This window comes from Phlebotomus papatasi, chromosome 1 (genome assembly GCF_024763615.1).
Source record: "Phlebotomus papatasi isolate M1 chromosome 1, Ppap_2.1, whole genome shotgun sequence".
In the NCBI taxonomy this organism is placed as follows: Eukaryota; Metazoa; Arthropoda; class Insecta; order Diptera; family Psychodidae; genus Phlebotomus; species Phlebotomus papatasi.
This window is the reverse complement of record NC_077222.1, coordinates 51,581,487-51,597,865: the sequence shown is the minus strand read 5'-3', so window position 1 is coordinate 51,597,865 and position 16,379 is coordinate 51,581,487. Positions and strand designations below refer to the sequence as shown.

General features: G+C 32.1%; 2 protein-coding genes across 23 annotated transcripts in view; one reads left to right on the top strand and one right to left on the bottom strand.

Annotated features, from left to right (window-relative positions):
- LOC129805730 (peripheral plasma membrane protein CASK) overlaps positions 1 to 16,379 on the bottom strand; it is a 518,962-nt gene that overhangs the window by 402,884 nt on the left and 99,699 nt on the right. For all 20 annotated transcript variants that reach the window (XM_055854005.1, XM_055853901.1, XM_055853971.1 and 17 more), the window contains 4 exons: positions 15,656 to 15,790; positions 15,377 to 15,524; positions 10,203 to 10,381; positions 3,539 to 3,706 (listed from right to left, as the gene is read on the bottom strand). In XM_055854005.1, coding sequence (XP_055709980.1) covers positions 3,539 to 3,706; positions 10,203 to 10,381; positions 15,377 to 15,524; positions 15,656 to 15,790 — 630 coding nt within the window. The remainder of the gene's footprint in view (positions 1 to 3,538; positions 3,707 to 10,202; positions 10,382 to 15,376; positions 15,525 to 15,655; positions 15,791 to 16,379) is intronic.
- Positions 1,926 to 16,379, top strand: part of LOC129805928 (protein lin-52 homolog) — a 149,626-nt gene continuing 135,172 nt past the window's right edge. For all 3 annotated transcript variants that reach the window (XM_055854209.1, XM_055854197.1, XM_055854187.1), the window contains exon 1: positions 1,926 to 1,935. The gene's annotated coding sequence lies outside the window, so the exon portion shown is untranslated. The remainder of the gene's footprint in view (positions 1,936 to 16,379) is intronic.

The following is a 16,379-nucleotide window of genomic DNA, read 5'->3' as shown; positions in this document are numbered from 1 at the left end:
ACTTTTTTATAAAGTCAGAGAGGAGTCTGATTTTCAGTGCAGATTTTGTCGAACATTCAATTCTGGCCGAAATTCCAAATTTAACCTTGTATGGTGTCTTGGAATTAATGTACAATAAAACTAACCATTTTGTTAGTGTATTTGAAAAGAGTCCAAACTTCAAAAATTCGTATATCTCTATTTTATTTATTTACAAAAACGATTTTACGGTTGTCTAACATTTTCGGATATATACAATAGTTCGATATTTCGATTATATGGAATATTATTCTCATTAACATTCTTATGACCGGAAAATAGCTATTTTAATTTTTTTAAAGTCAAAATCGAACCAGTCTCTAGAGGACTTATCACTCATCTGCTTAGGTCAAAATTTAATTTTTTAAAAGTCTTGAAATTTGCAACCCGTCTATACCAGTCCTGATGGGTAATGAATCGGTAAAGTGCCAGCAATAAATTTATGATTATCGGATATTCCTTTTTATTTGTTCTAAACCTTGATACTCAGATAAAAAGGAGTTCAAACGGTAAGTAATATCGACTTCCGGTCTTTTATAACCCCCTCCTCCCTCATAAGTCGATATTCTCTAGAGAGTTTTTTCCGCTTGTTTTTCTCATCCAATTCTCTTTATGTTGCAAAGTTCTTGCAGACAGAACGGAAATAGATATGGACAAACGGTTATATAACGAAAGTTGGGTGATTTGTTGATGTCAGATCCATCTATCCTCATTTCTCCATTTTGGACTTACCCCTAAATTTTGTTTTTTTCAAGAACGCAGCCTCTGTGGCACAAAACTAATTCAAATTTTAACATTATTTGTTAAACTCGATATTGGAAAATTCCAGGTAAAAATCTCAAAAATTATTCAATAGATTTTGACGAAACTCTGACATGTTTTCGACTAAACTCTGATGAATCGTATATCTCCTTTTATATTTATTTTTTTTTATTGTGCTTACACTCGAGTCCTTTTCAAGTAATTATGTTTTGCGTTTATGCGGCCACCGCCGTCTTAGCGTTATACGAGATATACGAGAGCAATAAATGATAAGAAAATCTCAACTAGACTTCGATATTGCTTTTTCTATAATTTTGAAAAAAATTAATTTTCATCACGATTCTTCACCCTTAAAAATTCCACTCATAGTCGAATTTGCACGCAATCTAAGTTCCAAGCTTCCTGAATTTCAGTCTGAGGCTGGCTTTAAAGAATCTTAGTTGTCATAAGCTCATCCTAGATTTAAATCTTCCTTACTAAACTTTAACAATTTTTTAAAGAAGAAGGAAAATAGTCTACTGCTATTCTGTTAGTTTCCGTGAATTAAAATATTGCGAAGATAGGATGGCCAGCCCTAATGAGTTGTATGCCATACGGACACGGGTCCAAGTCTAGAAGTCTCAGAAATCAGAAATATTATTCAAAACGGGAACTCCGCTTTGGAAATTGCAGATATTTCGAAATTTGCACTTTTGGAAAGAGAAGGTTTCAAAATAAAATATCTGTTGTTTTTTTTTTCTTAAAATTCTCCTAAACATTATTTAGAATTAGGCGTCTGCAATAGTTAACTCATCCTAAATTTGATTAACCCATTCCATACCATGGTATTATACATCATACGCAAATTGAGTGATTTTTGATGATTTATTCCTGGGCAATTTTTATCCGAATTGCTATCGGGAATGGATTTTTAGTAACTTTAGTTCTTCAATTACTTGGGAAAAATAGTCCGACAGAGATGAAAATACATTTTGTTATTGTTTTCTTGCTTCGCGGAAGATCATGCAAAATTTTTGCTAGAAAAGGCACACTGAAAATACGATATCCCGTCGAATTTGTTAAAATTGGTCTCTTTCCTCGTTCCTGATTTGAATTCTAGTTACCAATTTGTTTTCTTGGACAGTTACATTATCTAAATCAATAGAGTTTGTAATAAATAATTGCACAAAAATTAAATCCGGTTACCGTTAAGACGTGTGTTTGACAGGGGCTCGATAATTTTTTTTCTTTTCAGAAATTTCATCTATTAATCCGTAGGAAACTAATCAAAAAATCTGAACATTCTATCTCAAGTATTTCTGGTACATTGAATGGGTTAATAGAGTTTTCTGGTTTCTCTAGTTTTACACGAAACATTTTTATGATTTTTCAGGTTTTCGATGTACTATTTTAGGTTTTTTTTGGATTTCACAGTTTTTTTTAATGTCCTAAGTTTTGCGAAGTCTTTTTTTTTTAGATTGTCAGGTTTCACGAAATATTGCTTTTGTGTTTCTCAAGTTTCGGAAATATTATTTTTGTTTTTAGTTTTCTCGATTTTCCTCATTTTATTTTTATTGTCCGGATTTCACATAACATTTTATTTTGGTTTCCCGGATTTTGTGAATTCTTTTAGAGATTTCTCAGGTTTCGCGAACCTTTGGGGGTTCTCGCATTCCGTGGAATATTTTTTTTTTTTTTTGAGTTCCTCAAATTTTGCAATTTTTCGATAATTCAAGTTACGCGAAACATTTTTTTTGGTTTCTATGATTTTGCGAAACCTTTTCTGTATTTTTCGGTATTAAAGAAAGTTTTTTTGGGTTTCACAGATTTCGAAAAACTATATTTTCGAAGTTTCGCAGGATCCGTGTAACATTTTTAGTGTTGCTTAAGTTTCAAGAAACATTTCTCGGGCAATTGACAAGGGTTTCTCAATATGAGTCACCCTTTTAAGTTTGTAAATTTTCTTCACTTTTACTGTATAGATACCTTCCTTACATATATAACTTTGCCCCACTCTGCAAACCCAATGCAGTGTCACCAAGAACTAAATTTTACTGGTGAAATCAGTGACCTCAAACATACATACATAAAGTCACCACCTCTAAATGCAATCCCAGCAAAGCATTAAAAGGCAGTGAACAGTAAATTGTATAAAAGTTAAACTGTGCCACGCTCGAAAGTGGAAAATTGCGAGTATGGACCACATCCAATAAATTAAAATGGGATTAAAGGGAAGTAGTTACAAATATATAACTGTGCTGCGTTTACATAAATATATTTTCATCTTCCCCAATTCACATGAAAATAGTCACTGTGTGTATTTATATAGAAGGGAGAAATCGCACTTAATTTACATTTCTCTGCCACCGCACACAGTTATACCATATATACACAGAATGGAGGATTTTACTTGGATAAAATAACATTCTATCACCGCATTTTGTAACAACAGTCATTTCACAATCATACCGTGAAATGCCATTTTAATATTAAATTTAATTATACTGTGAGAGATTATGGATACTCTGCACTTATACATTATACTGAGCACTTGGAAGGAGGACATATAACCTAGGTGAAAAAGAGGAGCTTACGTATAACCTACAGCCATCCCATCATGGATAAATATGAAAAATTGCAATCTGGCATCATAAAAAAAACCGTGGAATATTCTAGCGATGGCAGAATGTCAAAAAAAAGTCCGTTGAAGGAATTGCAGATGACAAAAAAAACTGTTGAGGGTTCAAGGGAAAGAGAGAGCAAAAAAAATGGCACTCACCTGAATATGTGGAAGTGAAAGCAACTGCAGCAATTCCGCCTTTTCACGGGAAAATTTGTGTCCATGTGCAAGGGAAATCGCTTCGACAGCATCTCGACACCGAGCCACTCCATCTCCCGGTGGAGCACGTGATGGTGACATTACGTTGCAACTGATACGATCGTATAGCTAACATCACAATGCGATGGATGAAAAGTTAATGTAGAAGAATGGAAGAGAAAAAGAGAAGAAAGAAAAAATCGCAGTATTAGAAAAAAATATTAGAGTGGAGAAGAAAATTGCTCATAGATTAATTTGCATCTCTAGCACATAAATTAAAATTGAATGACACATAGTGCAACAATGTTCTTCAATTTTCCCGCATCCCAAATCTCCATCTCTAATCCAACCTCTATAATCCTTTCTCAAAATAATACCCTCTACCCCAGCTATGCACATCCTCTTCAATATTCATACTAAAATTTAATTGAAATAAATGAAGAAAAATATTCCTCATTGCACTTTCTCATATTATCCTCAATACTTCGTTTATTTTCACACAGTTTCATAAAAAGAAATTTAAAACCTTTTAACCTCTTGATTAATTAAGCAAAAACCATAAAAAAAAAACAAAAACCATAGAACCAAAAATTTTCGAAATGCACAAATTATCATGAAAAGATATGCATTTTTTCAAATTCTGCAAAAAACTTTTTATGCATAACAAATTTGAAACATAAACTAAAATTATATTAATCTAGAATTATATGGAAAATAATGAGGTGACAAAAAGCATCCCAACTTTGCGGAATGTTCCCGCAAACGAAACTCAATTGCAACCGATAGGAACCAGTTCAATCCAGCTTATTTTAAAATGATTTTAAGAGTTTATTTTTAAGGAATGAGGAGTTTATTTTAAAGGAAATGATCGATAAGACGGTTACTATTTGCTAAAACTTACCCTATAAAACGAAAAATCATACGACACATATTCAAGGTATCCCAAAATCACGAAGGTATAAATTCCGAAAGGCAATAACCAGAAAGTCAAATCCGAAACCCGTAGTCTAGAAAGTCAAAATCCCGAACGCCAAAATCTCAAGACAAAATCCCAAAAACCAAAGAGAGAAAGTTCTAAGTCTACAAAGCCAAAATCCCGGACGCCAAAATTATGAAAACCAAAATCCCGAAAGCTAAAGTCCAGAAAGCCAAAATCTCGAAAGTCAAAATCCTGGACAAAATTTAGAAAGCCAAAGTCCCGAACGCCAATTCAAAAGACAAAATCTCGAAAACCATCCGAAAAGCCAAAGTCCCGAACGCCAAAATCATGAAAACCAAAATCTCGAAAGCTAAAGTCCAGAAAGCCAAAATCTCGAAAGTCAAAATCCCGAACGACAAAATTTAGAAAGCCAAAATCCCGAACACCAGTTCAGAAGACAAAATCCCGAAAACCACCCGAAAAGCCAAAATCTCGAACGCAAAAATCATGAAAATCAAAATTCCGAAAGCTAAAATCCAGAAAGCCAAAATATCAAAAGTCAAAATCCCGAACGACAAAATTTAGAAAGCCAAAATCCCGAACACCAATTCAAAAGACAAAATCTCGAAAACCACCCGAAAAGTTAAAATCTCGAACGCAAAAATCATGAAAACCAAGATCATTAAAGTCAAAATCTCGAACGGCAAAATCCAGAAAGAGAAATTCGAAAGCCAAAATCTAGTCTAGAATATCAAAATCCCGATCGCAAAAATTCCGAAAGTCATAATCTCAAAAGTCATAATCCTGAAAACCAAAATTCTGAATGCTAAAACCCCAAAATTCTTAAAATTCTTAAAATAGCTACACTCACAATTTCACCCGGGCTTTCTGGAGGCAAAGGGATTTTTTCTGTGTTTTAGGAAATTATTCTACACAATATCTTCCGTATAATTTCTTCCATTCAACCAAGGATTTTGAGCATTCATTCCAAAGATTTCGATCATTCCGAATTTCAGTCCTTTCGATATTTTAGTTTCGAAATTTTAACTTTCAGAATCTTGGTTTTTTTTTATTTTGGCTTTCGAGTTTGACTTTCTGGATTTTGAGCGTTACCGCTCAGAAACACAATTTTGGTGGGAAAGAGGTGAAAGAAAATGAATCCACCAACCGCTTGATTTTGTCTTACATTGTAAAATCTCAACAGCAATTGCACTCTCCATAGAGTTCGAGCAATACATTCAAACAATTTCATATGTATTCCAAAAGAAAAAAAAATCAATTACTTAAGCAAATTGAGACAGAGAAAGCTTTCGTAGTTCCCAAATGGGAATAAAATAGTTTTGGAATTTTTCACGAATTTACCATTTAATTATAAATAATTGCAATGTTAATTTCATTTCAACCCGGATAATGTAAAACTGAATTAGGGAATGTCGTAATCAGAAAAAAAAATACTCCACAATTTGCCTAAAATATTGGTTATTAAGCAATTTTTGGTATTAATGTATCTGTCAATTCAGAATTATACATTTTTCAATATCGATACATTTGATTTCTTCTTATATAAAGAAATTAATTAAAATTGGTATATTTGTAACCATGAATACTGTGCAAATTGCATAAATCAAGGCATAAACAATATTGCATCAAGTGCAGGACGAAATGTCTGGGAGCGAATAAATGATATGTAAATGGGAATTCAATAAATGAGATGAATAGTTATAATTTTATTAAAAAGTCGACGACAAAATTGATTCAATATGAGAAAATGCAATTTTGCACAAGATATAATTGGTAAAACGTAGCTAATTTTTAAAAATTAATCAGTACTACAAATCTTCGAACCAAACAGGGAGTTCTAATGAATTCTAATGTAATTAGATCAAGTCAATTATGATAATATTGTGGTCAGAAAAAGGCCCAGAGCTCAGTATCCCCAAATTCATTTCTCTTCTAACGTATAAATTACGCTTAATTTTCATAGTTTTTGCATTATTAAAAATTTAAAAGATCTATACCGTAAAAAAAATTAATAAAAATAGTCTGCTTTGAATTGCATGATAGCGTGATGAGCATTAGCATAATAACTTTATAATAAATACAGCAAAACGAATTTTCAAAACAAATATTTGTCTCGTGGTATTAACATCACGATATCGTGAAAGCTGTCGAAATTCACAAAATCGAATAATGATTTTATTTGCCACGGAGCTATTGCGATAAATATTTCATCAATTCCATATAAGATAAAGAGTGTCTAAATCCTATTCTTTTTAAAATATTTAGAGATTTAAAGAAGCAAAACGTCAAAACTTTTAACAATTTCTCAAAAGGAGAGATATCGAGTTTTTTTCTTGTTTTTTTTTTTTTTTTTTTGTAGAAAATGCGAAGTGAGGAAGGGATAGCTTAACGAACGGACAATTTCAAGTGTAGCATATTTTTCTAATTTCTGTAAAAGATATGGGATAAAATCTTTATGTTATTGGAATTGGAACAATAGGGATACTCGCTTACAGCAAGTCAAGTGGTTTTTTTTTCAAAAATGTCTACGAAAATCCGCTCCCAACAGCTTTTAAATTAAAAGTTTAGAAAATATAGTTGAAATGTTGTATTTTTTATGCTTAAAATAAATTGAATAATTTTTTTTATTATGTTGAAAAAGGGACGGCAAAGCATCTCAGCCTTGCGGAATTCTCGAACTAACGAAAAAAGACTCTCCGTGAATTCTTTTTTGGTGTTCACTGGTTTACTAGCGAATAAATCGATCAACAATTTTCAAAAGCATTTCAGAATCGAAAATTAGTAAAGAACTGCGTATTATAGCATGAGTTAAAATCATTACTGGCAGAAAAAATTGTAAATACGCGAAAGATATCTTTTTTACAGATATTTAACCGCCCGGTTAACACAAGGTAAGCTGTTACTAGCGCAATGCTATAATTAAAAGCATTGTCCATGCTCTTAAAAAAGAGCCTTGTTCAAGTGCAAAAATAAGTCCTTAATAAGTGTTTATTAAGTCCTTAAATAAGGTATTTTTGGGCAACCGTAGCGACATCTGGTGGCAAAGAGTGGAAACTGGAATAGAGAACGCGATGGGCACATGATAGCCATTGGATAAAAAGAGATAGAACAATTTGAGGTTTCAGAAAAACAGAACCACAAAATGTTATTGAGATCGTGAAATGCTTTCACAAATGCTTTCCAAAAAATACAAATTTAATTAAATTTGCCGTTTTCGAAATAAACCGAAAAACATGATTTTGGAGGGGATGTAGAAGGTGGGGAAAAATACGTTTAAATATGATGTTTTTAGTATCGGAGGTCACCGAATACCGGAAGTTTAATATCTTTCATCGTTTAAGCTCCAGGACGGTGTCAAATCGAAAAAAAACAGATTATATAACTGGTCCCTCTTTGAGTTCGAGCAGTAAAATGTAAAGAAAATGTACTGTTTTTTAGTCTGCGAGACCTATGTAAGTTCTTAAACTTTGAAAGAATGAGAGGTGCAGTTTCATTCAAGCTCATTTGGGTTCTTTTCTGTGACGAAGAATAAACTATTTTAATTAAAAACTTCAAATATTTATTGAATGGTTTGGCTGGCTGTATAAAAAGCCGATTAAATTTGAAATTTCGAAAATGTATTTCCTAAAAACGCATACAAAACAAAATGTAAACAAAAAACGTTTTTTATAGTTTTATGTATGTTATGAATGTTCTTCTTAATTTCGTTGTATTATTTATTTTTTCAAAAGGTTTGCTGCAAAATATTCTGTACTTTCGGTGGTTATTATGAAGATTCATGAATTTAAAATGTTATATGAAAAGATAGTTCGGGGCAGTGCTTGTAATTTCGTACAGCTTGTAATTTTGGACACCTTTTAGGGTAAAGTTGGACACTAGAAATAAATTTCTTAAAATTATAAAATTTTCTTCGAATATTTAATGTTAGTATTTAAGCTAAATGTTTATTCTTTTTGGAAGATATTATTAACACTAAATTCGTTCAATTTCGAATTTAATTTGCATTAGAATTTCGTTGATTTTGATCATACTGATAATCTTCCTTCGATATTTTTTAAAATTCTGAAAATTATAAAATTTTAGAATATTGTGTTATTTTATGTTAACAATGATTTGTTTATTAGGCCTGAAGTGAAATATGCGAATTGTGTTTTTCTTGTTGAAAATAGATAATTTTGTCAGAGGTTCACAAGTGAGATTGTGTTGCTTGTCTTGGACAACAGGTTTTTCTCTCAAAATTTTGTAAATTTTTAGTTCTTGTGATGACTAGGTTGTACAAATGTGTCTAAAAATTATAAAATAAGCATAATCTCTACGAACGAGATGAAATGCAAAAAGCCTCTACGGAGCTCAGGAAAAATAATATGGGAATCTGCATATATCTAGAGTACGGTAGTCAACTCTATTCAAAAACTTATATGGAAAGTTTCCGAGCTCCTTGAGATAGCCTACGATTCCTTATCATAAACAGGAAGAAGCCTTGGTAAGTTAGATTTTTGACATGGACAAAAATGACCATCCTATTGAGGCGAATTAGCTGTTCAAAATTACAATCAAAGTGTCCAAAATTACAGTCAAATTTATGTCCCAATATTTTATTCATTCAATATCTTTTTCACATCAAATCGATCGTAGAAGCGACATTTTTTGTATTCTTTTTTTTTTTTCATTTTATAATATCTAGAGTATGCAAAAACTAAAACAACAAAATGTATGAACAAAAGTGGGCGAAATTGCAAGCTGGCCGAAATTTGATACAGTTACCATATCTCAAGTTTAAAATAAACGTAAATTATTGATTCTTATAAGCAGGTCCATTTTTTGGGAAATTGCCACGCATTGGGGGACTTTCAAGCATACTACAACTCAAGTAGTATCATCTTCTGCACCATGGATCAATAAAATTAAAGTACAATTGTTCCTACATTTATTAACACTAAACCCAATTGTAACTCAGAGTATTCGAGAAATTTACAATTCAGTGTTTCCGTGTACCATCTTCCCTTATCAAAAAGCTCCTTCTCACAAAATGTTATTAAAATGCGATGTTGACTTAATACAATTGGCAAAGTAATATTACTTCTGTGCAATGAAATAACTTTTCTCATGTTAAAAACTTTCAAAAAAGCTTGTGTACACTAACTCTGTGCATCTGTTTTTCCGTTAAATTTGTCGAAAGAGGTAAATTTCAAAACGTGTTTTTCATAGACTAATGAGGTGCAAATTATTCACTGTAATTAATTCTGCTGCTGATGGGGAAAGTTCAATACCCATGCAAATGCAAAACTTGAAAATGTTGAGAGTTACCTTGTAGCAGCACAAGGCTCTTTGATCAAAAACCCTATAGGATTCTCTCAGAAATCCCAAAGATAAATATTTCTTATCAAGATATTTTCAAGCTCTTGCTATATGCTCTTAGGAATGTTTTTCTTTAATCTCATCTTCAACAAGTTCATGATAAATTTATAAAAGATTTAGGTTTGATAGTTTTGAAAGTTAATAATATTTTTATAGAATGAAATTCATTTAAAAGCATTTTTGATTTTTTGTGATTTTCTGATGAATCAAACTTGAATATATTGAATATTATTTGATAAATACGAGCATTCTGCGAATTTTCAATCCTCATTGCTATTTTTGACACAAAAAGGGTTGAAAATACTAAATGATAAATTATCTTTTTACCTGCAGAAGGTTGTGAAGTCGTGTATCTCGCAAAATGTCACGTAATACATCTGGATCAACGAATGGATCTTGAACTGCATGGATATCATCAAGAGAATCCAACACTTTTTGCACAGCCTCCAATCCTGCCTCTTCATCCGCCCATTCATTTAATGTCTCTGACGCAGTTCCGACAGCCACTGCAAAGAAGAAAAAAACAATACCCAGATGTACAAAAGTTATAAAGAAAATTGGATATTAATGATGCTATTCTACTTCTTGAAAAATGCGTCTCATACAACATGTTTTATAATGCACTTGGCTAGGTAAAGACACTTTTATACTCCAGACTGAGAAGGAAATACTTCACTGTGATTCTCACGAAATTGGGACAAATTTAGGCCACACATTTTCTAAAAGATTGAGTAGAAAATCAGTGCAAATTATCCGTGAGCTTTTACTCAAATAAAAATTTCTCAGGTTTTTTTTTTATTTGCTTCCTTGATTTACTCAAAACTTTGCATAATTTACTCAATGTGCAGAATTCTAAAACTCAGACATCTCTAGAGAATTTAATTATAACAGACTTATTGCATGAAAATTGGAAAACACCTGTGAAACCTGAAGAAGGTAAAACTATTTGATTTAATCTTCAACAGAGCAATCACGTAAAAAAATCATATTGCGGAATTCTTGAATTCGAGACACGTAGTACATTTTTCTTTTATTTTGGTTTTTACCGATTTAAACCGTTTCATAAAGTATCTGAACACCATCTGAAAACTTTGAAGCAACTTTAATCTATATTGGTTGTGAAATAATTTGAGTTTTTGATGTCTGAATTTGATGTTATTTATTGTTCGCATGATTTAGTTCCAAAACATTTTTAAAAATTAAAGAAATGTTCCCACTAAAACTTGATTTTGATTAGAATAAAAAAAAACGGAAAGAATGCCCCTAAATAATGTCCACTTATGCGAACTTCGCCGAAGAACCCAAGTCAATTTCCCTTACCATAAGCCCAGTTTAGAACGTTTTGCAATCAATTTAGGGCAGAATCACATTGACAATAAGAAATGCTCGCCGTAGCCTCACCGTATTTCGTTAATTTACGTATTTTCATTGCAATTCTTACGCAAATCTCGATTACCGTATTACCTTATCTCATACTCAGTGGCACTAGGTGAAAATAATATAAGAAAATTAAAGAAATAAAACGAAAATTCGATAAACGGTGAGCAAAAAAACTGTACGATTAATTTCTCCTACAGTTTCTTTTTTTGCTCACCGTTTATTGAATTTTCGTTTCATTTCTTTAATTTTTTTTAATTTAAGTGCCACTGAGTATGAGATAAGGTAATACGGTAATCGAGAATTTGCATAAGAATTGCATTGAAAATGCGTCAATTAACGAAATACGGTGAGCATTTTACTGCCAATATGATTCTGCCCTTAATCCGATTGCAAATTTCAAAACCTTTCAAATCTAAAGTTACGTAAATCGACTGGGAATTTATTAAGCCCTCTAGAATTGTATAACTTTGACCGTGAAAAATCCAAAAAGGGGAATCTTCCGATTAAAGAGGTTTTCCCGAATTAGAAACCCAAGACTTAGCTGTTTTTCGCGATTTTTTTTTTTGGAGAAGAAAACGACTAAACTTTATGAAATTTTGGATATATATTTATACACAAAGTGCTTAAATATATTTTTTCGAAAAAAAAATATTACAAAATGGCGGAATAATGAGTGATTTACTGGAGCGCTTCGAAACAGTACACTCTAATTATCAGGAAATCTGCAGCTTATAATTTTTATTTGAAAAAAGAACCAAAATAATTTTGAAAATTCATAGGTTTATTTCATAATTTTACCAAGAAAAACTGAAGAAAATCATAAAATTTGACCTTTTTCGCAGGTTTAAAAAAAAGAGATTTTTCGGATAAAACTTTGACTTCAACATGCTGTAAAAAATAGAAAAAGAGAGATTTTTTGATATCATTTAGGTTCAACTACAACAGCATTTAATTCAGAAGAAAATAAGCCCTTATGCGTTTCAATCAGTCCATAAGTTTTTTCGCTATCTTTCCCGCCAATTCGACAAAATCTTAAAAATGAGATGTGGAGAAAACGAGCTTCAAAGTTTTGTATGATCGCCCAGGGGCTTGCAAAACTGCTACGCGCTCCTTTACCTTCGGCTCTCTATCTTCGAAAATACTTGGAATAGAGTTCTGAAATTTTGGTAGTGTATTCTTAGATAGTTTATACTTTAAATAGTTTATGGTTTAAAAAATATCTATTTCCTTTGACCTTGTAATTCGGAAACCCCCCTTAAGGAAGACTGGAACCTATATGGATGAAAAGTTCTCTTGAACCATTCCTAAACAATCTCGGAATAAAAAAAAATTACTTTGAAAATATTTTTTAAAGTCAACCAAAAAGAGGAACACCTATTGACACTTTAACAACTCGTGTTGGACCTATTGACACTATATTCTGTACCATTTGAATTGGAATACGAAATTTGAACGCTAATCCTTATCGAAAAACGTAAATTAATGAAAAAACGTCATATTACTTACATTTTGTTAGATACATTAAATAAATTTCAGCATTTTAACAAAGGTGTCAATAGGGGTGCCCTGTCGAAGAGGTGTTCCTTTGAACGTACGCTTTTTGGTGAAAAGAAGAAAGAAAAGGTTTATAAAGGATAATAGTATCTAGATAATTCTTCCGTTGGATCAGCAACTGTGCTAACTGCATTTACTTTATGTTTGCATTCATTGCAAACGCCACACAGCAATGCGTTGCTTAGAACGATTGTAGAAATAAAGCAAATGTAAGTTTGTGGGGCACCTTTGAAACTGAGGCACCTTTGAAATTGATATTTTTCACCTATTTTTAAATAAAAGTGAGCCCTATCGTGGTATAATTTAGCTTGTCGATCTGTTTGTGTAGCTAAATTATATCACGATAAGGCTAAATTTTATTTAAACAATGTGTGTTTGCTCGACACTCCCTTACTTTCGTCTTTGTATCTTCGGAAATAACTTTGAATTGGCTTCTGAAATTATTATGATATATTGTATATATCGATTTAAATTAAAGAATAAAAAAATACTAGCCGTACTCACTATGGCGTTTTTATCTCGTAATCTCCGTAATCTGTTATCTTGTTATAATTTTTCATTTATAAAATACATTACGAGAACATAACGAGATAACGAGATAACGAGATAACGATATTACAAGATAACAGCGCCATAGTGAGTACGGCTACTTTTTTTTGAGTTTGTAATTAGAGGAAATCCCTTAACGAGATTAAACTGTATGGTAGTAATGACAAAAACCTTTTAACTTTTAAATTCCAAAACCTGATTTCTTGGCATATAAAGATTGAAAGTTGAAATACCGTAAAACTTTTAAACTACTATACCTTCTATAAGTAAGAAGTTAGCACAACTTTTAATAAGTAAACTCATGGCTATAAAAACTACAGCAACTTAAGGGCGAATTGTGCTTTATTATTTTTGCCAAGTTAAAATTAAAATCAGATTGTCGGCCAATTCAGATTAGGAGCCCCTGATGAGACTTTCCTAATTAGCATTACGAGTTTTTAAGGGAAACAGGAAAAAAGACCACTCAATTTTCATCTTTTAAAAAAACAACTTTCCGCAGCAACTGAAATTTACTCATTAAAGTACAGCAACAGTCATCGCAATTACAAAAATACCAAAAAATCTTCCGAACCCGACTGGGGATGAAGAATTATTAGGTGAGACTGTTGACTGGTTTAACAATTGTCGAACAGGCTACATGTTCTACAAGATATTGTGTTTGATTAATTCTCCAAAAAATTGGAAAAATACTTCCGAAAGGCAAAAATCTTTAAATAATTGATTTTTAATAATTTTATAATTTTATTAATATAAAATAATTTAATAATTAATAATTGATGATTTTTGAATTATTTTACATCCCCAATAAGTTAAATTCCCTAAAAACAATATTTTTTCGGTTTTTCTCAATATTGGCCCAATCTTTTTCAATGATTTCTAAATGCAGGCGAACATTTCGCCACAACATACCTATGACCGGAAAATTCGCCATTTTGAATTATTTAAGGTCAAAGGTCAACCACTTTGGAAGGCTCATTTTTCATCCTACGTTAAATTTGAATTTTTTGGAAAAGTATTGAATTTCGAACTCGAGTGCATCGGTCTCCATCGGTAATGAACCAGTTAAGCACCGATTTTTGAATAATTTTACATCCCCTATAAACAAAATCCCCTAAAAAAATGTTTTTTCGGTTTTTCTCAAAATTGGCCCGATCTTTTTCAATGATTTTTGGATATGTTTTAGAGCTAGTTCAGGCTAACATTTCGCCCAAACATACCTATGACCGAAAAATTCTCCATTTTGAATTATTCAAGGTCAAAGGTCAACCACTTTGGAGGGCCCATTTTTTAACCGATTTGGTTAAATTTGGATTTTTTGGAGAGGTATTGAAATTTCAAATCCGACTGCATCGGTCTTCATCGGTAATGAGTCGGTTAAGTACCGATTTTTCGATTTTCAAATGCTTTTGTGACAATTTGATCTCTGGTAGATCAAATCATCCAAAAAAACTAATTCACGGTGAGCTCTATCTCGTGAGTTCGAGCATTCCGCAAAGCTGGGACGCTTTGTCATCTCTTTTTTTTTATGATGAGCCATGATCATTTTACGCTTGTTGCGAAAAGCTTAACTTCATTTTTCAGAAATTCTCTGATTCGTGAAGATTTGCTGAAAAAAAACTTTTCAGAGAGTTCCCAGAGGATTGTCAGAGGGAAATTTGAGATGTCAAAAACTCAAGGGATTTTTAGTAATATAATATAACTCTCTAAATTGAGATCGAGAAATAAAAGAAAAAGAAGACAAATGGTGACAGATATTAACATAGGTCCCTCACGAAGTCCTTGCCCTCCTTCCTTACTAAAAATCGGATTAGTCAGCGAAAATCAAAATTTATAGTAAAATTCGATGAAAAACCAATTGTGTTTGTCCCTGCAGTCTGTCTCATTTTCTCCCGCAATCACAGTTAAAGTCATTCACTAAATACTTTGAGGAATTATCATAATACTTAGGGATAAGCTAATAATGAGACAATCCTTCTCAGCCATGGAGATAACTTATAAATTAATAAACTACTCATTACTTGAATCGGTATCTGCACCACAAAGTGGGTCCATGGCAACGCCTCCGGCTACAGCTTGAACAGCACCTTTCAATTTGCGACGTGCATTGAAGCGCTTTAATTCCTCTACTGTGTCAGCCAAATGTTGCCGTTGGAGCTTATCACGGTCCTTTTAATCAAGATGCCATATTTTCATTATTTCACCTTTACCCCATCCCATTCACCGCAAAATAACACAAAATATGGGGAAAATCAATAGAGATTTTCCCTTAGGACATACACACAGTATAATGTACTTACCCTTATCCATGGATGTTCCAATACTTCTGCTATTGATGGTCTATTTCCGGGATGTGGTGCTAGCATTTTCATTACTAAATCTTTGGCATTTGCTGAAATTTGTTTCCATTCCGGAGCATCTAGTTGTACATAGTTCTGGACAAATTGTTTGTTGTGTTATTTGCCATAAGTAGAGGTTACAAAGAAGAAGAAGAACAAAAAAAAGAACACAGAAAATTCATTTAGTAAATTACAGCAGAGATGAACAACAAAAGAACCTCATTTATTGCAATAAAGAAAACCTATGAGTTTGGTACATTTCACACAATTTCCCTCCTCACAAAAGACCAGAATTACACTCATTGAGGATTATTCAGGATGTTTTACGCAGAAATTGTTCAAATAATATTGACTTTTAATATTTCAATTTCAAAATGAAATTTCCATTTAAGTCAGAAAGAACATAAATCTTACGACCATCAAAGCATTGAATTGCTCAGTTTCTCTTTTGAATGACTTCAATAGAAATGATTTTTCTTGATAGACATTGTAAAATCAAAATTGAACGATAAAAGTGTATTGAGAATAAAATCATCTTATTAATGTCCCAGTCAAGCGCTTCTTTAACCCATTAAAAACTATAACAAGATAATAAGAAAAAGTTACCATTATAATTTCATTTTTTTTCTCTCTTTAATTCTTGACAAATTTAACTCGGATGAAGTTATACAAAACCTTCCTGGAG